The 19,406-nt window shown below is 47.8% G+C and overlaps 5 protein-coding genes across 7 annotated transcripts; 3 read left to right on the top strand and 2 right to left on the bottom strand.

Moving 5' to 3' along the window:
• Positions 1–112: 112 nt before the first annotated feature.
• On the top strand, positions 113–4,390 carry DFL_007762 (uncharacterized protein; the record flags this gene model as incomplete). Its single annotated transcript, XM_067637398.1, has 3 exons — positions 113–2,915; positions 2,975–3,693; positions 3,755–4,390. The coding sequence occupies 3 exons, from the start codon at positions 113–115 to the stop codon at positions 4,388–4,390; spliced, it is 4,158 nt and encodes a 1,385-aa protein (XP_067488919.1).
• Positions 4,391–5,634: 1,244 nt separating this feature from the next.
• On the bottom strand, positions 5,635–7,863 carry DFL_007761 (uncharacterized protein; the record flags this gene model as incomplete). Its single annotated transcript, XM_067637397.1, has 6 exons — positions 5,635–5,810; positions 5,870–6,747; positions 6,818–7,314; positions 7,388–7,605; positions 7,683–7,704; positions 7,777–7,863. The coding sequence occupies 6 exons, from the start codon at positions 7,861–7,863 to the stop codon at positions 5,635–5,637; spliced, it is 1,878 nt and encodes a 625-aa protein (XP_067488918.1).
• Positions 7,864–9,041: 1,178 nt separating this feature from the next.
• DFL_007760 (uncharacterized protein) lies at positions 9,042–9,716 on the top strand (the record flags this gene model as incomplete). The annotated part of the gene is made up of 1 exon (XM_067637396.1): positions 9,042–9,716. One exon carries the CDS (start codon positions 9,042–9,044, stop codon positions 9,714–9,716), a length of 675 nt encoding a protein of 224 aa, XP_067488917.1.
• Positions 9,717–9,803: 87 nt separating this feature from the next.
• DFL_007759 (uncharacterized protein) lies at positions 9,804–11,516 on the bottom strand (the record flags this gene model as incomplete). Of its 3 annotated transcripts, none has more annotated exons than XM_067637392.1 (2): positions 10,594–10,602; positions 10,662–11,516. In XM_067637392.1, 2 exons carry the CDS (start codon positions 11,514–11,516, stop codon positions 10,594–10,596), a joined length of 864 nt encoding a protein of 287 aa, XP_067488914.1. The 3 variants fall into 3 exon arrangements, with proteins under 3 accessions (XP_067488915.1, XP_067488914.1, XP_067488916.1); XM_067637394.1 differs by lacking the exon at positions 10,594–10,602 and having other exon boundaries at positions 11,027–11,055; positions 11,120–11,516; XM_067637393.1 differs by having other exon boundaries at positions 9,804–11,516.
• A 3,482-nt stretch (positions 11,517–14,998) lies between these two features.
• DFL_007758 (uncharacterized protein) lies at positions 14,999–18,900 on the top strand (the record flags this gene model as incomplete). Its single annotated transcript, XM_067637391.1, has 5 exons — positions 14,999–15,122; positions 15,230–16,114; positions 16,279–17,407; positions 17,504–18,087; positions 18,155–18,900. 5 exons carry the CDS (start codon positions 14,999–15,001, stop codon positions 18,898–18,900), a joined length of 3,468 nt encoding a protein of 1,155 aa, XP_067488913.1.
• Positions 18,901–19,406: the final 506 nt, after the last annotated feature.

Here is a 19,406-nt window from a genome sequence, read left to right as displayed (position 1 = left end):
ATCGGAACCGACCAGCAGACGTATTCACGACCAGAACCTAGACCATCTGCACTCCTCAAATCCACCCCGGCTGCCGTGAACCTTCTCAGAGGTACCTGAGCTTGCCGTCATCATGGAGGCTCAAAGCGAGTACCCAAGTTTCTTCTACAACAACATGGCAGGGCCACCGGCTGCTGCTGCTCCACGGCAGGAGGCCAGTACGACCCATCCAAGGTACAGCATGGAGCGGGCTGCCCAGCAACAGTCACCAGCACAACCTCAATTCTCTACCCACCCTCAAACTCAATCCCAGCCACGTTCGACGATGAGCTTTGGACATGGAGGATCGATGAGGGACCCTAGGTATCAGAACGCCTTGGTCCCCGTACAGGCGCCTCCATCCACAGATAACCTAAAACCAATCCCGAGGGCAGCGAAGACGGTGAACGATAGCCTCAATGCTGAAACCAGATACCCCGAGTTGGACAAAATCCTAGCCCACGGAATATCTTATCAATACGAAAACATGGACCAGGAACGGGCTCCTTTCCACAGAACAAACCTTTTCGAAATCCCGGATCAGATATTCGAGGCTTACAATCAGGTCCAGGTACTGACCAAAATGGGTCTGTTCGCGGAAATCGGCAGGGCCTGGATCGTTGTAGATCACATGCTGTATCTCTGGAACTTCTCCAGCGGTGGAGATTTCCAGGAGTACGCAGAGCCCTCAAGAAATAACATCTTAGCTGTTAATCTTCTAAAGCCACGGCCGGGGGTTTTCGTTGATAGTGTCACGCATATCCTCCTCGTTGCCACGAGCACAGATATTAACATCTTGGGTGTCGCAGCCACCCCAAATGGTCGGCCATTCAATGGTTGTGACCTTCAAATTTACAAGACAAACATGGCCCTGAGCGCCAAGGGCGTCAACATCAACATCATTGAAGGTTCTGCTAAAACCGGTAGAATATTTTTCACCGGAACACTAGATAACGAAGTTTATGAATTGACGTATCAGGAGCAGGAAGGTTGGTTTCAACCGAGGTGTGGGAAGATCTGTCATACGCAAACTGGAATAATAGCCCAGTTTGCGCCAAAGATCTCCTTCCTTTCTGGCCCTCAAACTTCAGAGCATACGATTCAGATGGTGATTGACGATACCCGCAACCTTCTTTATACTCTTTCCTCCACTTCGACAATCCGTGTTTTCCACATGAGCCCCGGAAATGTCCTAACTCTAGCAATAACGATACCTTTTGAAAGGGCTCTATCACATATCAGAGTTACGCATGGCCTTCCTAAAGTTCTGGATCGCACAACGCCATTTGTCTCCATTAGCGTCGTTACATCACAACAAGGACGAAGGGCCAATCTTGTTGGAACGACAACAACCGGCTGTAGATTGTACTTCAGTGCTGCTTCGGCTTATGGGTCCGGATACGGAGGCGATAGACCCCCCTCCGATATGCAGGCTACCCATCTTCGCCTACCCCCGGTGGCACCTGGTGAGAAGAATGGAAATTCTCGAGACTTTGGCGCGTCGTCTGCTCTTGGTACGACTCGTAAAGCGGCGGTTTTTGCACCTGGCTATTTCATCTGCTGTGTGGGGAAGGAAGAGCTCTCTGACACTATATATATGGCGGCACCGGATTCTGCTAAGATCCTTTTCACATCCGATATGACACAGAACCAAGTAACTTTGTGGGAAGTCGGATCGTGGCTCGACCCTGAAAGCCGCATCGAGGCTATCCAATCGATGACTTCTCCATTCGCCGCTACCCCGACGCCCGGTGGATTTGGAAATGAAATGGCCGTTCAGTTTGACCAAGCCCCTACAGAAATCGCCATTCTAACTAGCAATGGAATTCATATCATAAAACGCCGCAGATACGTCGAAATTCTTGCCAATATGATCAAATACGGTTCCTCAAACCCAAACAGCCTCGGAGTGGAAGGGGAAGTTCGAAAATTCTTCGAATCCTACGGCAGGGCAGAGGCATGCGCTACCGCATTGGCCGTTGCTTGCGGTGCGCTATCCGCGGATTCGTTTGATTCTCGCGCAATTGGTAAAGTTACGGACACAGAGATCGCAGAGCTAGCTCGCAAATTCTTCATCGAATTCGGTGGGAAAGCTCGTGTCGAGAACGAGTACGATTCAACGTCAGCACCATCCTTGGACAGTGTTAGAGTATCTGGCCGACATGACGGTCTGGCTCTTTATACTACCAGGATTGTTCGTTCGATATGGAAAGTTCATATTGTGAATTCCGCAGCTACTCCTAGTGGTGGTGAGACTTTCTCAGGGGCCGTGCCTGTCTCAAAACTTCAGATTATCCAGGAACAATTGCAGAGACTTTCTGAGTTCCTAGCAGAGAACCGGACGTATATTGAGGGTCTATCCGGAGCGGAATCGCTTATGCGTGTTGGTACCCGTGTTGAAGAAGTTGCCCAACAGGCTGAGCATAGAGCGCTACATTCATTAGTTCAACTTATTTCTGCTATGATCGAGGGCATCTCTTTTGTCTTAACATTGCTTGATGATAAGTTGGACGAGGTCATTGGGCTTCTCCCGGACACCGTGAAACCACAGGTCAAGGAGTTGACTTTTGAGACGCTGTTCACTACCGATGCTGGTCGTGCCTTGGCTAAAGAACTTATCGCAGCAATGGTTAATCGCAACATTCAGGCTGGCGCGAGTGTCGACATAGTAGCCGATACCCTGCGAAAGCGGTGTGGCAGCTTCTGCAGTGCTGATGATGTCGTTTTGTATAAGGCGATTGAGCAACTTAGAAAGGCTCGGGATACTACGGATATAGACACCAAAGCTCGTTTACTACAAGAAAGCGAGCATCTGTTCTCCCAGGTTGCCTCTACCCTATCCCTAGAAACGCTTTCGGACGCCATGGGAGAATTCCTTTCTCTCCAGTTCCCTTCTGGTAAGATATTTCTCACTCCTTGATACTATATAAAATTTCCCTAACATGATTTAAAATAGGCGCTATCCGTATTGCTCTTGATGTCGCAAAAGCGTCAGATCGTGGTAATTTAGCTATCGGATACCTTTTAGACGGCTCGCCAGCCGAAGATCCAAGGCGAAAGCAATATGAAGCAAGATCCGCCATCTATGAAACAATCTTCCCGGTTCTTGAAGCCCTTGATGAAGAGGCTAGCAGGTCCCCAGCAACCCTCGATGGCTCTCTTAGCGACTCTCAGCTCCGGCACCAAGTAGCTTATCAAGTTGTTTGGGATTCTAATGATGAGGTTTTCCAATCCTGCCTGTTTGATTGGTTCTTCTCGAGAGGCCTATCGGAGAAACTACTCAGTTTCGAAGGCCCAACCATCATACCATATCTAAAGCGACGCGCTTCCACCTCAATCCAACATGCCGACTTGCTTTGGCAATACTACTCTCGCCGAGAGATTTTCTATGAGGCTGCCTTGACTCTTCGGGAATTGGCTATGAGTAACTTCCCGATCATGTTGGATAAGCGTATTGAATATCTCAGCAGAGCTCGAGGTCTCAGCAACTGCCGCTGCCCAGTCGGTTCTCGTCAAGCTATGAACGAGCTTCTTCAAAGAATCCAAGAGGCAATGGATGTTGCTATGATACAGGCCGACATTCTAAGGAAGGTCAAGGATGATTCTAGAATCAGTGCCAACAAATTAGAGACTCTCGTCGAGCAGCTTGATGGCGAATTACTTCCCCTGACTGATGTAAGTTTTCTCTCCTCCCTTTCCATAGTAATCGCAAAGAGTTATGTCTAACTGAATGTAGTTATTCAACCGCTTCGCCGATGCTTACGGTTACTGGGATATCTGCCTCCAGATTTTCCAGGGCGCAGACTACCATGGCACCCATGAAATTAAGCGAGTCTGGCAAAACCTGCTCGCAAAGCTTCACACTGACGCAGCGGCTGACCGATCCAAGAATATCCATGAGGTTGTCTCAGATGAGTTCCGAAACCTTGGCCACCGATTCTCGCTTTCGGAGTATATCTTCCCACCTGAAGATCTCGTTCCTATGCTGGAAATATTTGCTGTTGAGAATGTCCCAGACACTATGCATACCTCATGGGTCCCACAAACCTTCTTGGATGCTGGAGTAAGTGCAGAGTTGCTACTCCGGATCCTTGATGCTATGTTCTACCGCGACGAGGTTCCATTCAAGGGTTCGCAACGAAAGAGGCTTGTTAGAGATGCTATCTATGTCGCCGACAAGTGGTTCAGAACCGCGGTCAAGAAGAGAACCAAGACTACAGTGTTTGGAGGCGTAGACCAAGTTGAGGGCGGGTTTAAGAAGCACTATGTTGTTCAGACATTGGAGAGATACAAGGGTATTCTGAGTGGGCCAGCTGATCAAGCTCTTGCGGAGAAACTCGAGAGGCTCTTGAATGATATTAGGAGGGTTTGAATGTGAAGGGGCCTTCTGTTCTCTTATTTATTTTATTTTATTTTATTTCGACATGAATGTTTTAACATACGCAACCGATTTTATCATGGAGTTTTGTTTACCCCCTTCATCAAACCTAATTGTGCACGACGACAAAAAGAATGACGAAAAGAGAATCAACCTTTCTTGAGGTTTTCCAACATACCTAGTATGTCGACCTAATGTTTTGTACCTGTAATATCTGCTTCCTTTTTGCTCTATTGTTTACTTCTCTTTTTACCTTTCTTCTTTTTGTTATGTCGTTTTGTATTCTCTGTGAGCCATGCGGAAAAACGAGCGAAGAATTGTGTATAATAGATATTTTATTTCTTTCCCTCGCTCCGCCTTCATTCTACTTTTGCTTCTCTCTTTTTCTTTTTGACTCCATAGCTAGCTCTTCCTTTCGAATCCGATCGTGTATGAACTTTAGATAGTATACACTGGGTTGTTATATCCTACCTCTCTTCTTTTCTCTTCCTCCACAAAAACAGAAACATCTACCAGCTATTATTGTTGAAATTTCTATACCAGGCCCCTACTTCACGGCCTAGACATACATTTGACATGAAAAGGAAGGAAAAAAAGAAATGGAAATGGAAAATGGAAAATAAAACGCTAAAAACGTGTTGAAACGCCTTTTATCCCTGCCCTGGTCCTTTGGCCTTCCCATATAAATTGTGGTTTTCTGTGAGTGAAATAGCAGGGTAAAGCAGAAGTACAATATGCATGTTGAAAAAAAGAGTAAACGCCGACAAAGAAGGACAAATGATGATAATAATAATAATAATAATAATAATTGAACAGGGTGTTAAGTAAGATGCGCTATGCCAGTCGGGAAGGGGGGTTTCCATAAGTAAGGGTAAAAGACTAAATAGTTATTGTTGAAGAATAACCTTAGTTAAAGTCGTCAACCTCGGTCCCCTCTCTCCCATATTTTCCTTGCAAAAAAATTCGTTGAAGACTTTTTGGGCATTAAAAGGAACCCTTTTTGAAAAAAGAGGAAAGGGAAAACATTCTAGTTAATGAAAACTCCAGCTTTTTTGTTGAAAAATAAAAATTCCCCCGGTTGTTGAAACGCCGTTTTCTGTGCTCGTTAATGCCTTTTGTTATCGTAGATTCGGGGAATAAGACAAGTTGAATTCGTCACAGTCGTGATAAGGTGTTAATGCAATATTAGGTGTTGAATCATGAGTAAAAAGAAGGGAAAGGTAAGGGTGAGAATCAACTTAGGCCGCCGGGGCGCCGTTGGTTATCTCGTGAGCTGTTCCGTTGGTGGCGATGCCATCAGTAATCTTTAAATTCTGGAGGTATTCGTCGACTGGGATCTTTTCGTTGAGATTATCGATCTTAAGATCTTTGAAGAGTTCAAAGATAGCATCATTGTCCAAGAAATTGTTGTTAACTGAAGATTTATATTAGCATCACTGAACCCATAGGGACTACACATATAAGAGTACGCACCAATATTAACAAGGAACCAGTTCTCCATTACGGAGCTAATGATATGTCGACTCGCCGAGCTTTGTGGGTAACAAGCCGCCCAATCTTCTCCAAGACGGTAGAGTTCGTCCTTCCAGGCGAGGAAACTGATCAACTCGACAATAGTAGGCTGAACGATTTCTTTCCCTGGGAAGACACCCCAAGTAACGGCATTTGGACTTCCTCCAGCTGGTGCATTGTGATGCAAAACACCAGCTTTGTTGACAGCGTAGTAGGTCAGGTCAGAGGATCTTTCAATCCTCGTGATGAGCTCGCTAAGAACATCTGGGGATACCAAAAGCTCAACATACATCTTCTGGTAGACGTATCCATTCTTTGGACCCCATCCGTGAATGGGGTGAGAAGATTTTACTGCATTAAGAGCGCACTGGGAGTTTGTAGTAAGGAAGCCACGCTTGTTAAGCTCTGAAAGTTGAGCTTTAATAGGGTCGGCAGATGCATCAATTGGGCTGTCAGACCATGGAAGGGATTCCAATTTGCCATCCATGTAGCGAACGAAGAGGTCTGCAATATCTGCGATGGTTTCTGGACGTCCCCATAGCTTGATATTCTGCTCTGTAGTTCCCTTGAGGGCGATACCGTACGTATCGAGCTCGCCGAAGGCAGGAGATCTCGAATCACCCCATCTGCCATTGGGGAATTCGTCCCATTCCTGTGTACGGGCAACATATGACTTATGACGATTCTTCCAGAAGATGGGACGAACATTTTCTTCCCGTCTACCAAGCCCGAGAGACGATTTGAAGGGCAATGCTGGTAGTTCTGGAGCTTCAAGACTAGGCATGAGGTCAAGCCCCTCAAGGACCATGCGTGTTGCTGTGGCGAGGTTCATGGTGTAACTAACGGAAGGTGAGATGTTAGCCATAAAATTACGTAAAATATTACTGGGTAGAGCGGTTCGTTCCATACAAGTGGAGCTGGTTGATTCCTGCAGCAAGGATCTTCTTGCATAGCTCAACCACAAGGTCTCTTCCAATATCTCTGACAGCAACATCGTCATTCTTAACGGGTTCAAGGACCTCCAACCACCTCTCTGGGATATGGATCTTGGTCCAAGTCGCCCTTCGGATGAAAGCGGCATATGTATGGATTGGCATGATCCCTGGAATGATCGGAACAGTGATTCCCTTCGCCCTAACTTTATTGACCCAGCCTAGGAATATGTCGACATCATAGAACATCTGAGTGATGATGAAAGTACCACCCGCGTCGATTTTCTCCTTCAAGTGGTCCAGCAGAACATCCGGATCAACTTCGTCATCGCATCCTTCGGGGTACCCGGCGACACCGATATCGAAATAGTCGCCGTATTTCTCGCGGATATGCTTGACAAGATCCTTAGCGTACCTGAAACCCCCAGGGACAGCAGACCACTTTTCGTTCTCTCTGGGCGGGTCACCTCGAAGCTGTCAATGCATCAAAGACGGCAACGTCAGTCAAAATTGGTCACGCGCCAGGTACAATTTCATGGAAACATACAGCTAGAATGTTGGTGCAGCCGCCATTATAGGCCTCCTGGAGGGCGTTGTCAACTTTCTCCTTTTCCATGCCGGTGCAGGTCAAGTGCATGCATGTTTCAAGTCCATAGACAGTCTGAGCGACATTCACCATCTCAGTGGTGAGATTGCTCAGACGACCGCCAGCGTTCCATGTAATGTCGATGAACTGTGGGCCGAAGGAACCCATGCGTTCCATACCTATCAATTGATCATCAGGTGAGTAACGGGGTTCGATCAGGCCAGGTCGGTATCAGCGATTGCGGGTTCTAACGTACGATCGTAGAGATTTTGGACACCCTATCGAACGAAACAGTTAACGTCAGTGGCGCACGATATCATGCTTGGAGGAGGGCAGTATCAGCTGCGTACCTGAGCGGTCTTCGGAACATAATACTCAAAAGAGAAGCAAGGCTTGCCTGCCTTCTCGCAGGCAGCGATCTTGTCCTTGATATGCATGTTTCAAGATGAGTCGGAAGAAAGCGAGGCTTTCAAATGAAGAGGAGCTTGAAACACAGAAGCAGACGGCAGTTAGGTTCAGCTGCTGTTGACTGAAGATGTCGAAAAGGCCGGGGTGGAGAAAGAGCTGAGGGAGAGATGAAGGGGAGGAAATCGATAAGAACGATAAAAAAGAAAAGAAAAGAAAAGAAAAAAGTGACAAGAAATAGTTCACCCTTTTCGATGCAGCATTTAGTCACAGAATCGACACTAATCAATACTAAATATTAGGCTCCGAGGGAAAAGTGGGAGCAAAAAAGTTTCAAAGACAATGGGCAGATAAGTTTTAGGGCGTTGCAGTTGGGCAGGGCGGAAAAGCTCTCTGCATTTCCCCCGGAATCGGAGGAGCACACTGACAGGCACCAGCAGCTGGCGAACAGCGACAAACGACCCAACCAACCTGAACAAATGGAATCACAACGTGGGACGAAATGGGACCTGTGACCTTTTGAAGCTAGAAGATTCTAGGCATCGATGTCATATAGATGCCGGGGGCGGCCGGTGAAGGAAGACGAGGAGGACGATGATTTATAACTAAATATCTTTTCGAGGTTCGAATATGACATTTAAATGAATCGAATCGAACGCAATGGAATGAGCTCGACCGGCCGGCCTCTGTTCCCCGAAAGCCCGCTGTATCACTAGAACGTCATGAGATGTGTACCAGTAGCTTAGTGTCGGACCATGGAAAGCTCTGCCCCGGAATTGCCCTTTGGTCGGCCCGCCAAGCAAGCAGCAGAGAGGTCATCCCTCTTCTTCCCCTGCAGTTCGTGTATGCAGCAGGGCGGGCTAACCGATTTGTGGCCACCGCCCCCTACTTTGACAGGTAGGTGGAAATGTATCCCATCTTCCTCGAGTGGACTTGTGTAACGGGAGCTAGGCAAATTGATTTCGATGTCTGGTATTGGGAGTGCAATCGATACCGAGATCTATGGCGATAAGATGTAATCTAATCCGTCCTCTGCGTCAAAATCGTCTCCACTCACCAGCCACATGAAAAAATCGATCCATGTGTTGCGACGTCGTTGTCGACGACGATCTTGTCGTTGGTCTCAAAATTCTTCGGCCCCTGGTTACACACACCAGACTATCTCCTACATTCCAACATCCAACGCTTAAATCATAACTTGTACTACAAGATGGCTTCAAATGAACTCCCTCGCCACAAGGCAGAGCTTATCGACCTCTGCATCCGCAACCAAATCTTGAAGTTCGGCTCCTTCACTCTTAAGTCTGGTCGGGTATCACCGTACTTTTTCAATGCCGGACTCTTCAATACCGCTCGAACCCTCTCGTGTCTCGCTGATGCATTTGCTCAAACCCTCCTCCAAGATAAGGATCTTCCAGAGTTTGACGTAATATTCGGACCGGCATATAAAGGAATCCCGCTCGCTACGCTAGTATGCGCCAGACTCGGTGCTTTGGACGAGAAGTTTTTGGATGTTGGGTATTCGTTCAATAGGAAGGAGAAAAAGGACCATGGTGAAGGCGGTGGGATTGTTGGTGTTCAATTGAAAGGGAAAAGGGTTTTGGTAGTCGATGACGTGATTACGGCCGGTACTGCAATGAGAGAAGCTACCGATATCATCAAAGCTGAAGGCGGTATACTCGCTGGAATCGTCGTTTGTCTCGACAGACAAGAAAGAACTACCGATGGTGAGAATAGTGCAATCGAGAACTGCAAAGCAGAATACAATGTTCCTATAACGGCAATTATCACATTGGAGGATTTAATCGTTGGTGTTCCAGATGAGACATTGAAGGAGCAGATGCGGGGATACGGGAAACAATATGCTCCGATTTCAAAGCAATAAACAGGCACGCTCAATTCTTGGTTATTTTACATGATCTGGCTTGGAAAATGTATGTACATAGAAAACATAGGCAAGGACGGTTGGTCATTATCTGATTTTATAGAGACACGGTTGAAGAATCGTGGATTCCTCAACCTCCGGTTCATCATTCGTGTGAAATTTCTTGCTGATACGGCCATGCATATCAGGCTTTGGGGGTATTTGGAACATCTGACCTCCTCTACCACCAGCCTTTTCGAAGTCTAGCAAGACAAACATCTTATTGGATCCGTTTCGGTTCTTTAATCTGAGACCTCGTCGGGCTAGTGCATCAATGAAGTCTTGCTCACCAGCAGCCCATCTGTTTTGATCCTGATCGTCGTCTTGCTCTTCGACGAACGCCTCGGCTGGATTTATATTGTCCTTGAAGTTCTTCGCGGTATTCTTCTTCCCTTTCCCCTTCTTCTGCTCCTTCGGTTCCTCTTTTTGTCCTGTCTTCGTACGAGCGAATCGGCTCTTGATCTCTGCAATCCAGATCTCTCCGCCGTTTCGCAGAACCCTGACAGCCTCTTCAATCATTTTCGGCCAATTTGTTCCCATCAATGCTAGGCAAAATATAGCAATATCAACAGAGCCATCTGGCAGAGGCAGATTGGCAATATCGGCTACCGTGACTAATGGATTCGGAGCATGAAGATCGTAGGAATTGACTTTAATCTTCGGACGGGGTTTCGCACTAGTAATTGCTTTTCCCAGAGCTGCTTCTCCACATCCCAAGTCTACCACTGTCGTATATCCATCTTTTGCCCTGGGTAGAGGATAGGAATCCATTGTATCTTGGAAACCCTTGATGCCTAGCGGGTTGGCATTGACCGAAGAGATCCCATTCGTCCTATTTTTACCTCCTCTAAACCCAGAATCCCGTAGCTTGCCTCGCGCAAAAATCCGCCTGATATATATATCTACGGGGTTCTCCGGCCAAGATTCGACTTGTTGTCTGAATCCAGAATGGTAATCCCGGAACATCTCAGGCTGGCCCTTGAAAAGACTTAAAGAGTCTTGGGAAGGTGTGGTATATAGCAACTGGTTGAGATGTCTGAATCTGGCGCCTGAAAGCTTCTGCCGCATCTTCTCCTGGAGGGGTGTTAGTGTTGGTGCCTTCACAGGCGCATCAACAGTAGGATCGGGATCTGAAGCAGCAGCCAAAGCTGCAGTGAAAGGGTCTTCCTTTGTTTGCCTTTCTTTCTTGTTCTGCTTTTTGTCTTTCTTGTGTTTGGTTTTCTCGTCTCGTCTCCCGGTTTCGTTGTCGTCATTTCGCTTGGAGTTGATGCTTATGTGGACATCGGCGACTCCACTAATGCTACTTTGTGCATCGGTTGATTGTTTTATCGAACCGGACTCGCCATTTGAAAATGTTTCCGAACGCTCATTCTCGCGATGGATTTCCTTCTTGAGGGCCGATTCTTCATCGCTGTGCTTCCTCTTCTTCTTGTTCTTGTCCTTCCTGTTCTTTTTATCTTCTGTCTCCTTAGCAGATGTGGATACAGCCGAATCGCCAGTCGCCTTCGAGACCTTCTGTGACGGATCGCCTTTTCCTTCTACAACTTTACTCCATAGATCACCAATGTTCTCCAGCGATATATCTGTCACCGCATCGGTTTCAGCGGGATGCGGCCTCTTTCTCTTCTTCGACTTGGAAGATGCGATTGTATCGCTGGGAGCCGCGGGGATGCTTAAGCTTGAGGAATTGCCGGGAGCCTTGCCGAAGCTAGACTTGAGCGATGCGGATGAAAGGGATGCAAATGCCGGAACCGCAAACATCCTGAAGGTTTTTGGTTGATGATGTTGCCTGATGTCGCTGGTTTGTAGAAGTCACGCCTTTGTGGGCCCAAGCGAGAAAAAAAAAAAATTAGACTGCAGGAGATTTTTGGGTGTCGCGGTTAGTGTGGTTCGGTCCTTGTCAGCCACATCTTCCCTGCTTGGCACGAACCAACCTTTTTGCAGTGGAGACCACATCGACAATATGTAAGTATCATACGAATTCTCTGGCCCGGGTGCGACATTAAAAACGCTGATGCTACTATTTTTGCACCTGCTGCTGTAATATAGGCTAGTGTTATGTCTCAAAGCAGAGCTCGTCCCTCCACAGTTCGAAGGAGATGAATTATGGGAGATCAGATATCATACGATTGAAGCCCAAGGCATTCAATTAATAACTGCAGGACGGCCGATGTCCTTTCATGTTGTTACAATGAACCTTCTTTCGGGAGGCCGGTAACTTACTACGGGTATCAAACAGCCCGAGATTCAAACGAAGGCAGCCAGTCGGCACCGCCACAGCAGAAGCATCTCGGCCGTCAAACGAACGCCAGCCTGCAGAACCCATCTGCAAGGGTTCAGAAGGGCAGCCGTTATCAACAACGGATCGGTGCGGTGTTCCAGATAACATCGACGACATGTCGGCTCGAAGCCGTTGTCGCACAGTAAAAAGATGATTAAATCTCGCTAAGAGTTCACTTCAGATTCCCTTCAAGGCATGTGCCCAGCGAACCGCAATCTCAAGAAATTAGCTTTATGCCAAAACCGCTGGACGCTCAGGCCAAAGGTTCAAAGTCTCACAAAAGCTCTGGATGCTGGGATTGTTCCAATAAGCCGGCTCCTGGGGGGCTCTAACTTTGATCGTCGAAAGAATAGAGAGACAGTCCTGCCGGGTTCGAGCTAGGTTGATTTGAAATTATTGAGAACGACCAGGCACAGGGGTTTTCGAGGCTCTTCCTCATTCTTCCTCCCCAACGAGTGGGATGTTTTTCCACTGCACTAGCCTAGCTAACATCTGTCGGGTTCAGGAGAATATCCAGTTATCTGGGCGGTGATCATGTTACCTGATGAAGCCGTTTTTCACGAAAGGCATACCCCAGGCATACTGCATGGTGTCTGGAGTACATACGTATTAATCTCCATGCTGCGGAACTAACTGGGAAGTTTCAATTCAAAACGGCCAAGGGTCATCAACGAGCGGTTAGAAGGGAGAGTGAAAAAATCAAAAAGCTTCGTTAGGCTTGGTCCGCTGTATCTTCGAGGCATAAATGCCGTGGAATATAGGCTCGCCATGAACATCCGAGCATGGAGCGAAACCCATGACAGCCTTGCTTACATGTCGTTCTACATCTGCAACGGCAGAGGTTTATGTCGCCGTATGATAGGGATCCATAACTCAGAAACGTGGCTATCATATCGAAGGGAGACAGCGAGGTACGACTTTATTGAGCCCAGGTTCATATGGGCCTGAACCATGCTGAATCTTGGCCGCCGGACTTCCGTCAGCTGCCCAAATGGCGACCTATTGTACATATTTGAGCATGGACTTCAATGCCTGACTTCTTGATTCACAATTAGGTGTCGCAAGACAGAGAGTTAGCCCCAGCTAAACCAACCTTGGACGGGATGTCTCATATTGCCGTCGCTACCAGCTGCTATCTCCAAGTGCTCAAATGTGGCTCCTCATGCTTGGTGATGCTGCCGCAATTGGCCGGGGCGGACGATATCAGTCGCCGAAGGTCGTTTGAGGGGTGGGTGACTTTGCGAGGGGCTAGTCAAGCTTTCGCACAATGAAGAGACCTAGGTATTGTCAACAATTGAGCGAGAGGGAGAGGCTGTTTGCGGCCATTTTAACACCGACTTTGATGTCTCCACCAACTAACATCGACAACTTTAGGAGACTTGCTTTTTTTGTTTAAATTTCGTTTGACAGGAATCGAAACCGATGGCACAACTTTATGATGTTTTTCACATTCTTTTTTTCCATCAGCAAAATTCCTGGGGACAATTGGAAAGAGCCAAAAGTGAAAATATGCCCGATCCCGGTTCCTTGTTCAACTAGAACTATCCCGGCTTCCATGCACCCTTAGCTGCTTAGCTTCGAAGCTATCTGTCGACTGCCTCACCTCCGCCATTGCATTGGGTCGGACTGACCATAGGACCGAATGAACAAATGATGGGGACAACAGGAATCCCTTGACAGGGGCTAGCTTTAAAATTATCAAATCGGCATCACACTAGGAACTTCCTCTAGATTCTGCACACATCATCCCAAGGAAACGGAAGTTGACGCTTGGAGCATGAGCGCGACGAAGCCTTCGATATCAGCCCCCAGATTCCCCCGGTTGCTTATGTGCTGATCGCTGCCCAGCTGTCGGGTGAATATTCAAGGCCTCTGAGCATCTAAAGTGTTGAGGCCTCATCGGGTTCGAGTAAGTCTCCCGATTTTTTCTCCACAATCGCAGCCCATTCAATTGGTTGGAAAAGATCGTACATAGGTTGCGGCGTCGGCCGTGATCGAATGGCGGCGGGTGCCCAGGGTTGATGTACTATTATTAAGACTTGGGTACAGTTAAAGACCATCGTGGCGCTCTTTTTCACACATTCCCCGTTCTTAAATCGGTTCGGCTAGGCCCTACCGGTGTTTCTGCCTCTGATTCTTTTGGTTCAAAAAGGCGCATAAGGGTGGAGCCTCCGAGGTTTTGGGGGGTGTGCCCGTATACGAAACGAGACGAGGGTAATGTACAGTAACATGCATCTGCACCGGCCCTGTAAGCAGATCGACTTACTTTTGAACTTCCTCCTCGTCGAGGAAAGACCTTTCTCTTTTCATTCGACGGACATACTCGATTCGCTGCCTTATGAGCACAGTGCATTCCGCAAAGGTCAGTTTCAGATCCACAATAAGTAGACGACGGATGTTGACAACTGACGGTGGCTTGCAGGCTTCCCAGTCAAATTTATTCAGGCAGAAATCTATGGCATTGTAAGTACACAAGAAGTTGGGTGCCACAAAACGCCCAGGGCCTCATAGGATAGTGCGAGTGCAGTGACGTGCAAGTGCACGTACCAGCATTGTATATGTATGGTCCCTATAGTATTTAAGTATTCCACGATTAAAAATTGGTCTTCTACTAAATTCTTGCTGGAGTCCCTAATTCACCATGGTTTCAATAGGAAATTGCGCTTCTGCCCTTTCAAAGCCCTCTGGTAAAGCAAGACATCTCCTGCACCTGCGTCAGCCAAGCTGTTTCTTTTTCTAATTACTTCAGCCATACTTCGTTTTTTATAACTTAACTTGACCCTCACATTCGAGACGAGCACTCTCATTAACCTAACCGACAGTTTATATATAACTACTTATAGCTATTATCTGGCCAGTCTCTGCCGCATTACCCCTTCTGGAGAGGCCTCATTCTTCACACCCACCGTACCGTACCGTTGAAGCCTAAAATAATAATAAAATACTTTAGACGACAAGAAGCATGTCCGAGCCGGCTAACGTGGAGACGCAATCACCTCCTGATCAGCCTGAGAAGTCAGGCGCAGGAGGTGAACCGTCAAAACCTACCCGAGTTTCCAAGAAACGAACGAAGACTGGGTGCCTGAGTAAGTATCATTGCCATCCTTCGCTAAAGTGTCTTTCGATTTCAGTTAGTGTACTGTGCCATAACGTTGGGACTGTTGGCTAACATACTACCCACCCTTTCCCACAGCATGTCGAAAACGTCGTATAAAGTGTGGAGAAGAACGACCAACGTGCAACAACTGCGTGAAAAGCAAGCGTGTTTGCGAGGGATACAGCCAACGGGTCGTATTCAAGCCTGGAGGATGCTTTGGCAATGAAGATGGCCAACTCGATGGAATAGGATACTATGGATACCCTGAACAAATGACATATCTTCCTGGATCGGATCCCAATCTACCGTATGCCCTACAGGCTGCGAGAGGAAACATGAATCTGCAAAGGATTGCACCGGCCCCGTACACCCGCCGGATTGGCGACGAAACTCTTCCAGAGAATCAGTTGCACACGACACTCCCACCCCACCTCCAATATTACATGGGAGCGCCGCAACAAAGCCACAATCCGTTACAATCTCCAGATGATATTCCTCCTGGGTTTCCTCAAGATCCGAATTATCTTCGACACCGAACATCCGTTTCGTCCATCTCACCAATTGATGTTGGGATGGCGCATCGTGGAAGCATATCATTGGTATCTCCAGGTCATCAGCCCCCTCTATCTGCTACGGAATCTCACTGGCCAGCCTCCGCTACCTCGGCGACACATCCGAACATAGACTCCGAATATGCTCCAAGGCAATCATATGGACATGAGATTACGCCACCGTCTGCTACATCCTCGGCCTCTTTCCACCTCGCATCTCCTACCACACACCAAGCACCTACGACTTCGGCCCTATCCCGTCTAAGCAATGCCTCTGAAGTCTCTCCTCTCAATTCTTATGGCTATAACCCGTACGGTACTGGTTACGAAGGCCAGCCTGCTGGATACGCAAACACAACCTATCCACCCGGCACATACTCCAGTACAAACTTCAGAACGGAACCAGACTTCGACCAGCACAGATACTCAGGTAAGCCATAGGCTTCCCTACGATATTTGGTGCTCTCGCGAAAATCTGGCTGGTTTTATTTGGATATCTTGTGTTGCGTTGCATTAGCCAACGCTATAAATGACATTTTGCAACATTTCCTTGAGGTAATTGATAATGTATAACTGAGCTTACTGTGATATCAGGTCCTACGGCAATTCAGGAACAGCATGGGCAGGAACAAGGGCCACAGAGTGAATTTGTGGCGGGTGGTGCGCAAGATGGCTCGGAAGGAGGAAATGAAGAGCCTAGCGACGAACAGTTCGAGGTCGAAGAGGAAGAGTATATCGAGGATGACGATGATGACGACTTCGAGGACTTTGCTCCTATGGATCTGGATGTCACTTCACGGCAGACAATTTCCACCGCTATTACACCATATACGCAGAATAACGAAAGTACCAGATTGACGTTCCGAAGCTTCCTTCCAGAGGCCGGAACCTTAATTAGGTATCAACCAGCAGCCACGGCGTCTCCACTATCAGACCCCACAACGGCAAGGATATTCTGCCATTGGATATATGTCGTTGCGCCAAGTTTATCGGTATTCGAACGACATCCGGCAAATCCTCATCAGTCTTTTACACCTGGAACCAAGCTTAACGGGCCGCAGAATCTATGGTGTTACACGATTCCAACGTTATCACTGTCTAGTCCTTTACTCCTGCACGCACTGCTCGCCGTAGCGAGTTTGCATATAGCAAAGTTATCAGACGAACCAATCACTTCATCATACGTGCATTATCATTTTGCCTTACGTCGCCTCCGTAAGGCGATTTCTGATGACAAGGAGCGAGCTTCCGTTGCGACACTTGCCGGAACCCTGCTGCTAGCGTATTACGAGACTATGGCTGCCGACGTGAGAAAGTGGAGCAGCCATTTGCAGGGGGCTAAGAACCTTCTCAAAGAGATCGATTTTGACAACTTGAACAGGCGAATGGAGGTGCTTGAGGACGAAGAATTAATGCTGCAACAGCAGCAACAAGTTTCGAACTCGGCATTTGACGGCATGGTGTCCATTCGCAGCCGAAAAATGCAGCAGAAAGGTAGCAAAGGAAATTCTGACCGGACGTCGCCGACGGACAATCCAATCCAAAGATATATCCTTGGATCACGGGAACGACGAAAGATGTCACAGGTGGAGAAAGCCCGAGTCAATAATACAAAGGCGTCAAATGCACGGGATCAAGAAATAGCAATTCTGCAGAGTGATTTGTTCTGGTTCTTCGCGAAACAGGATGCATATCAATCTCTACTTAGCGGGGAAGGTCTAGTGTAAGCAGCTTCCAAATCCGTGCAGTAGGGGACGGGAGAGTTGGGGTTTTTTGTTAGCTTAAACGGTTTTGCTGATTAAGGAATGACGTGTAATAGGTTGGATTATGCGCATTGGAGCCAGTGTCCTCCACGCCCTAGGATTGGTACCTTGGGTACCTCTTATGGATCCACGGATTACCTTTACCTTCTCTATGGTCGTATTGCAGATTTTCAAGCCCGTGACGCGAAGCGAAAGGCCGAGGTTGAGAAATATGGGCCGGCACCAGCGATTTTGGAACTTATGAAGTCGATGGGTGGAGGTGGGCCGCCTGGCCAAGGTGGTCCTCCTGGTGGTCCTCCCCAAGTGAGTAGACAAGGCGGCCCTTCCGGTGGTCCTCCGGGCGGTCCTCCTCAGATGGGAGGGCCAAGTGGTCCTCAAGGTGGTCCTCAAGGTGGCCCTCCACCAGGTTGGCAAGGAGGTCCCCCGCCTGGTTGGCAGGGAGGGCCTCCACCCGGATGGAAAGGTGGCCCGCCCCCAGGATGGCAGGGAGGACCCCCGCCTGGTATGGCAGGGCCTCCCCCAGGCATGCCTCCTACCGGGATGCCAACCCGTCCCCCAGATGCCGGACCACCCTCAGCTTCACCTACCTCTTCAAGCACAGAAGGCGGTGACCAATCTACACCTCCTTCTGCAACTTCAGGTATGTCGACAATTCAACTCCACTGATGCATTGTGCATGCGCATGAGACTAACGGGACTCTTTATAGCTCCCAAATCACCTCCAAAGTACACCAAAGCCGAACTTGAATCAATGACGGCAGAAGCCGAAATGGAATGGATAGAGATCTACAAGGCCCTCCTTCTATTCCAAGAATCATTAGGCGATGAATTCCAACCACTCGAAGAAGAACTTATGCCTGTCCAACCTTCTCCCTTCGGTGACGCAATCTTTTACCGAACATATTCCGTATCTTGTCTGCAGGCCCTTTACAAGACAGCTCACATCATATTAGAGCGTTCACACCCTTCAATGCCCTCAAACGGATGGATGGCAGCCGGTATTGCAGCTCGCAAAACGGCTGGTCTAGCCCAGGAAATGGGCCGTATCGCCGCAGGTTTATTCCCTCCTGTTCAAGCATCTGAAATCAGTCCACCTCTCGGTGGGGTCCTTATTGAACTATCATTCTGCATGCTCTTCGCAGGAGTGCAGTACCAAGACCCTAACCAGCGAGAGTGGCTAATAGAGCACATGTACAATGTGGGCAAGATGACAGGATGGGGCACTGCAAACCGATGTGCTCTAGGATGTGAGTATGCATGGGAGAAAGTAGCAGCAATTGGTAAGGGCCCACCGTATAAGAGGAGGGCCAGCTCGGAGCCTAGAGAAATGCCAGTCGGTGCCCAAGAGGGGCCAAACTATGTATTCCTCGGATCGGCGAATAAAGCTCATTGGGCGACGGCGCTACTAGGGCCTTTGGAAAACAAAATGGAGACCATGGCGCTTGATCAATGATGGCAGGATATAGTTGGCTGAGGGTTTAGTTGGTTTAGCTGCATCCTTTTTTTTGTTCTTGATGCATTTGTTTGGGATGACCATATTCTTACTATCTACTTTATCTATCCTTTATCACCTCTATAATTTCTTTACTTAATTTTCCGAGCGGAGTATATGGTCGACATTTCGACGCCCGCCTTTTATTTCATTGTTTTTTCCTATTAGAGTTAGTTATATGCCAGCTAGAGACAATTTCTCGATTGGATTCAAAAATATCTGATATCATGGCATACACTAATAGCTAGAGTGGGCTTTAATCGAACTAATTGTCGGCCTGCTTGTTCATAAAGCGAAACGTGGCTAATGTCCTAAAATTGTGACTTTTTTTACCCTAGATAGTTTCCTAGGATGTCTATAGCAAAGGTTCTAACGCCATAACCTGTGGGAAAGTATTGTATGCTGTATATCTGGAGTTTAGTTCTAACTCATCATAGCCACTGAGACATCGATGCATCCGAGCATAC

Source organism: Arthrobotrys flagrans, assembly GCF_004000055.1.
Source record: "Arthrobotrys flagrans strain CBS H-5679 chromosome Unknown unitig_8, whole genome shotgun sequence".
In the NCBI taxonomy this organism is placed as follows: Eukaryota; Fungi; Ascomycota; class Orbiliomycetes; order Orbiliales; family Orbiliaceae; genus Arthrobotrys; species Arthrobotrys flagrans.
Note: the sequence above shows the minus strand (reverse complement) of the source record. Positions and strands in the feature narration are given on the sequence as shown.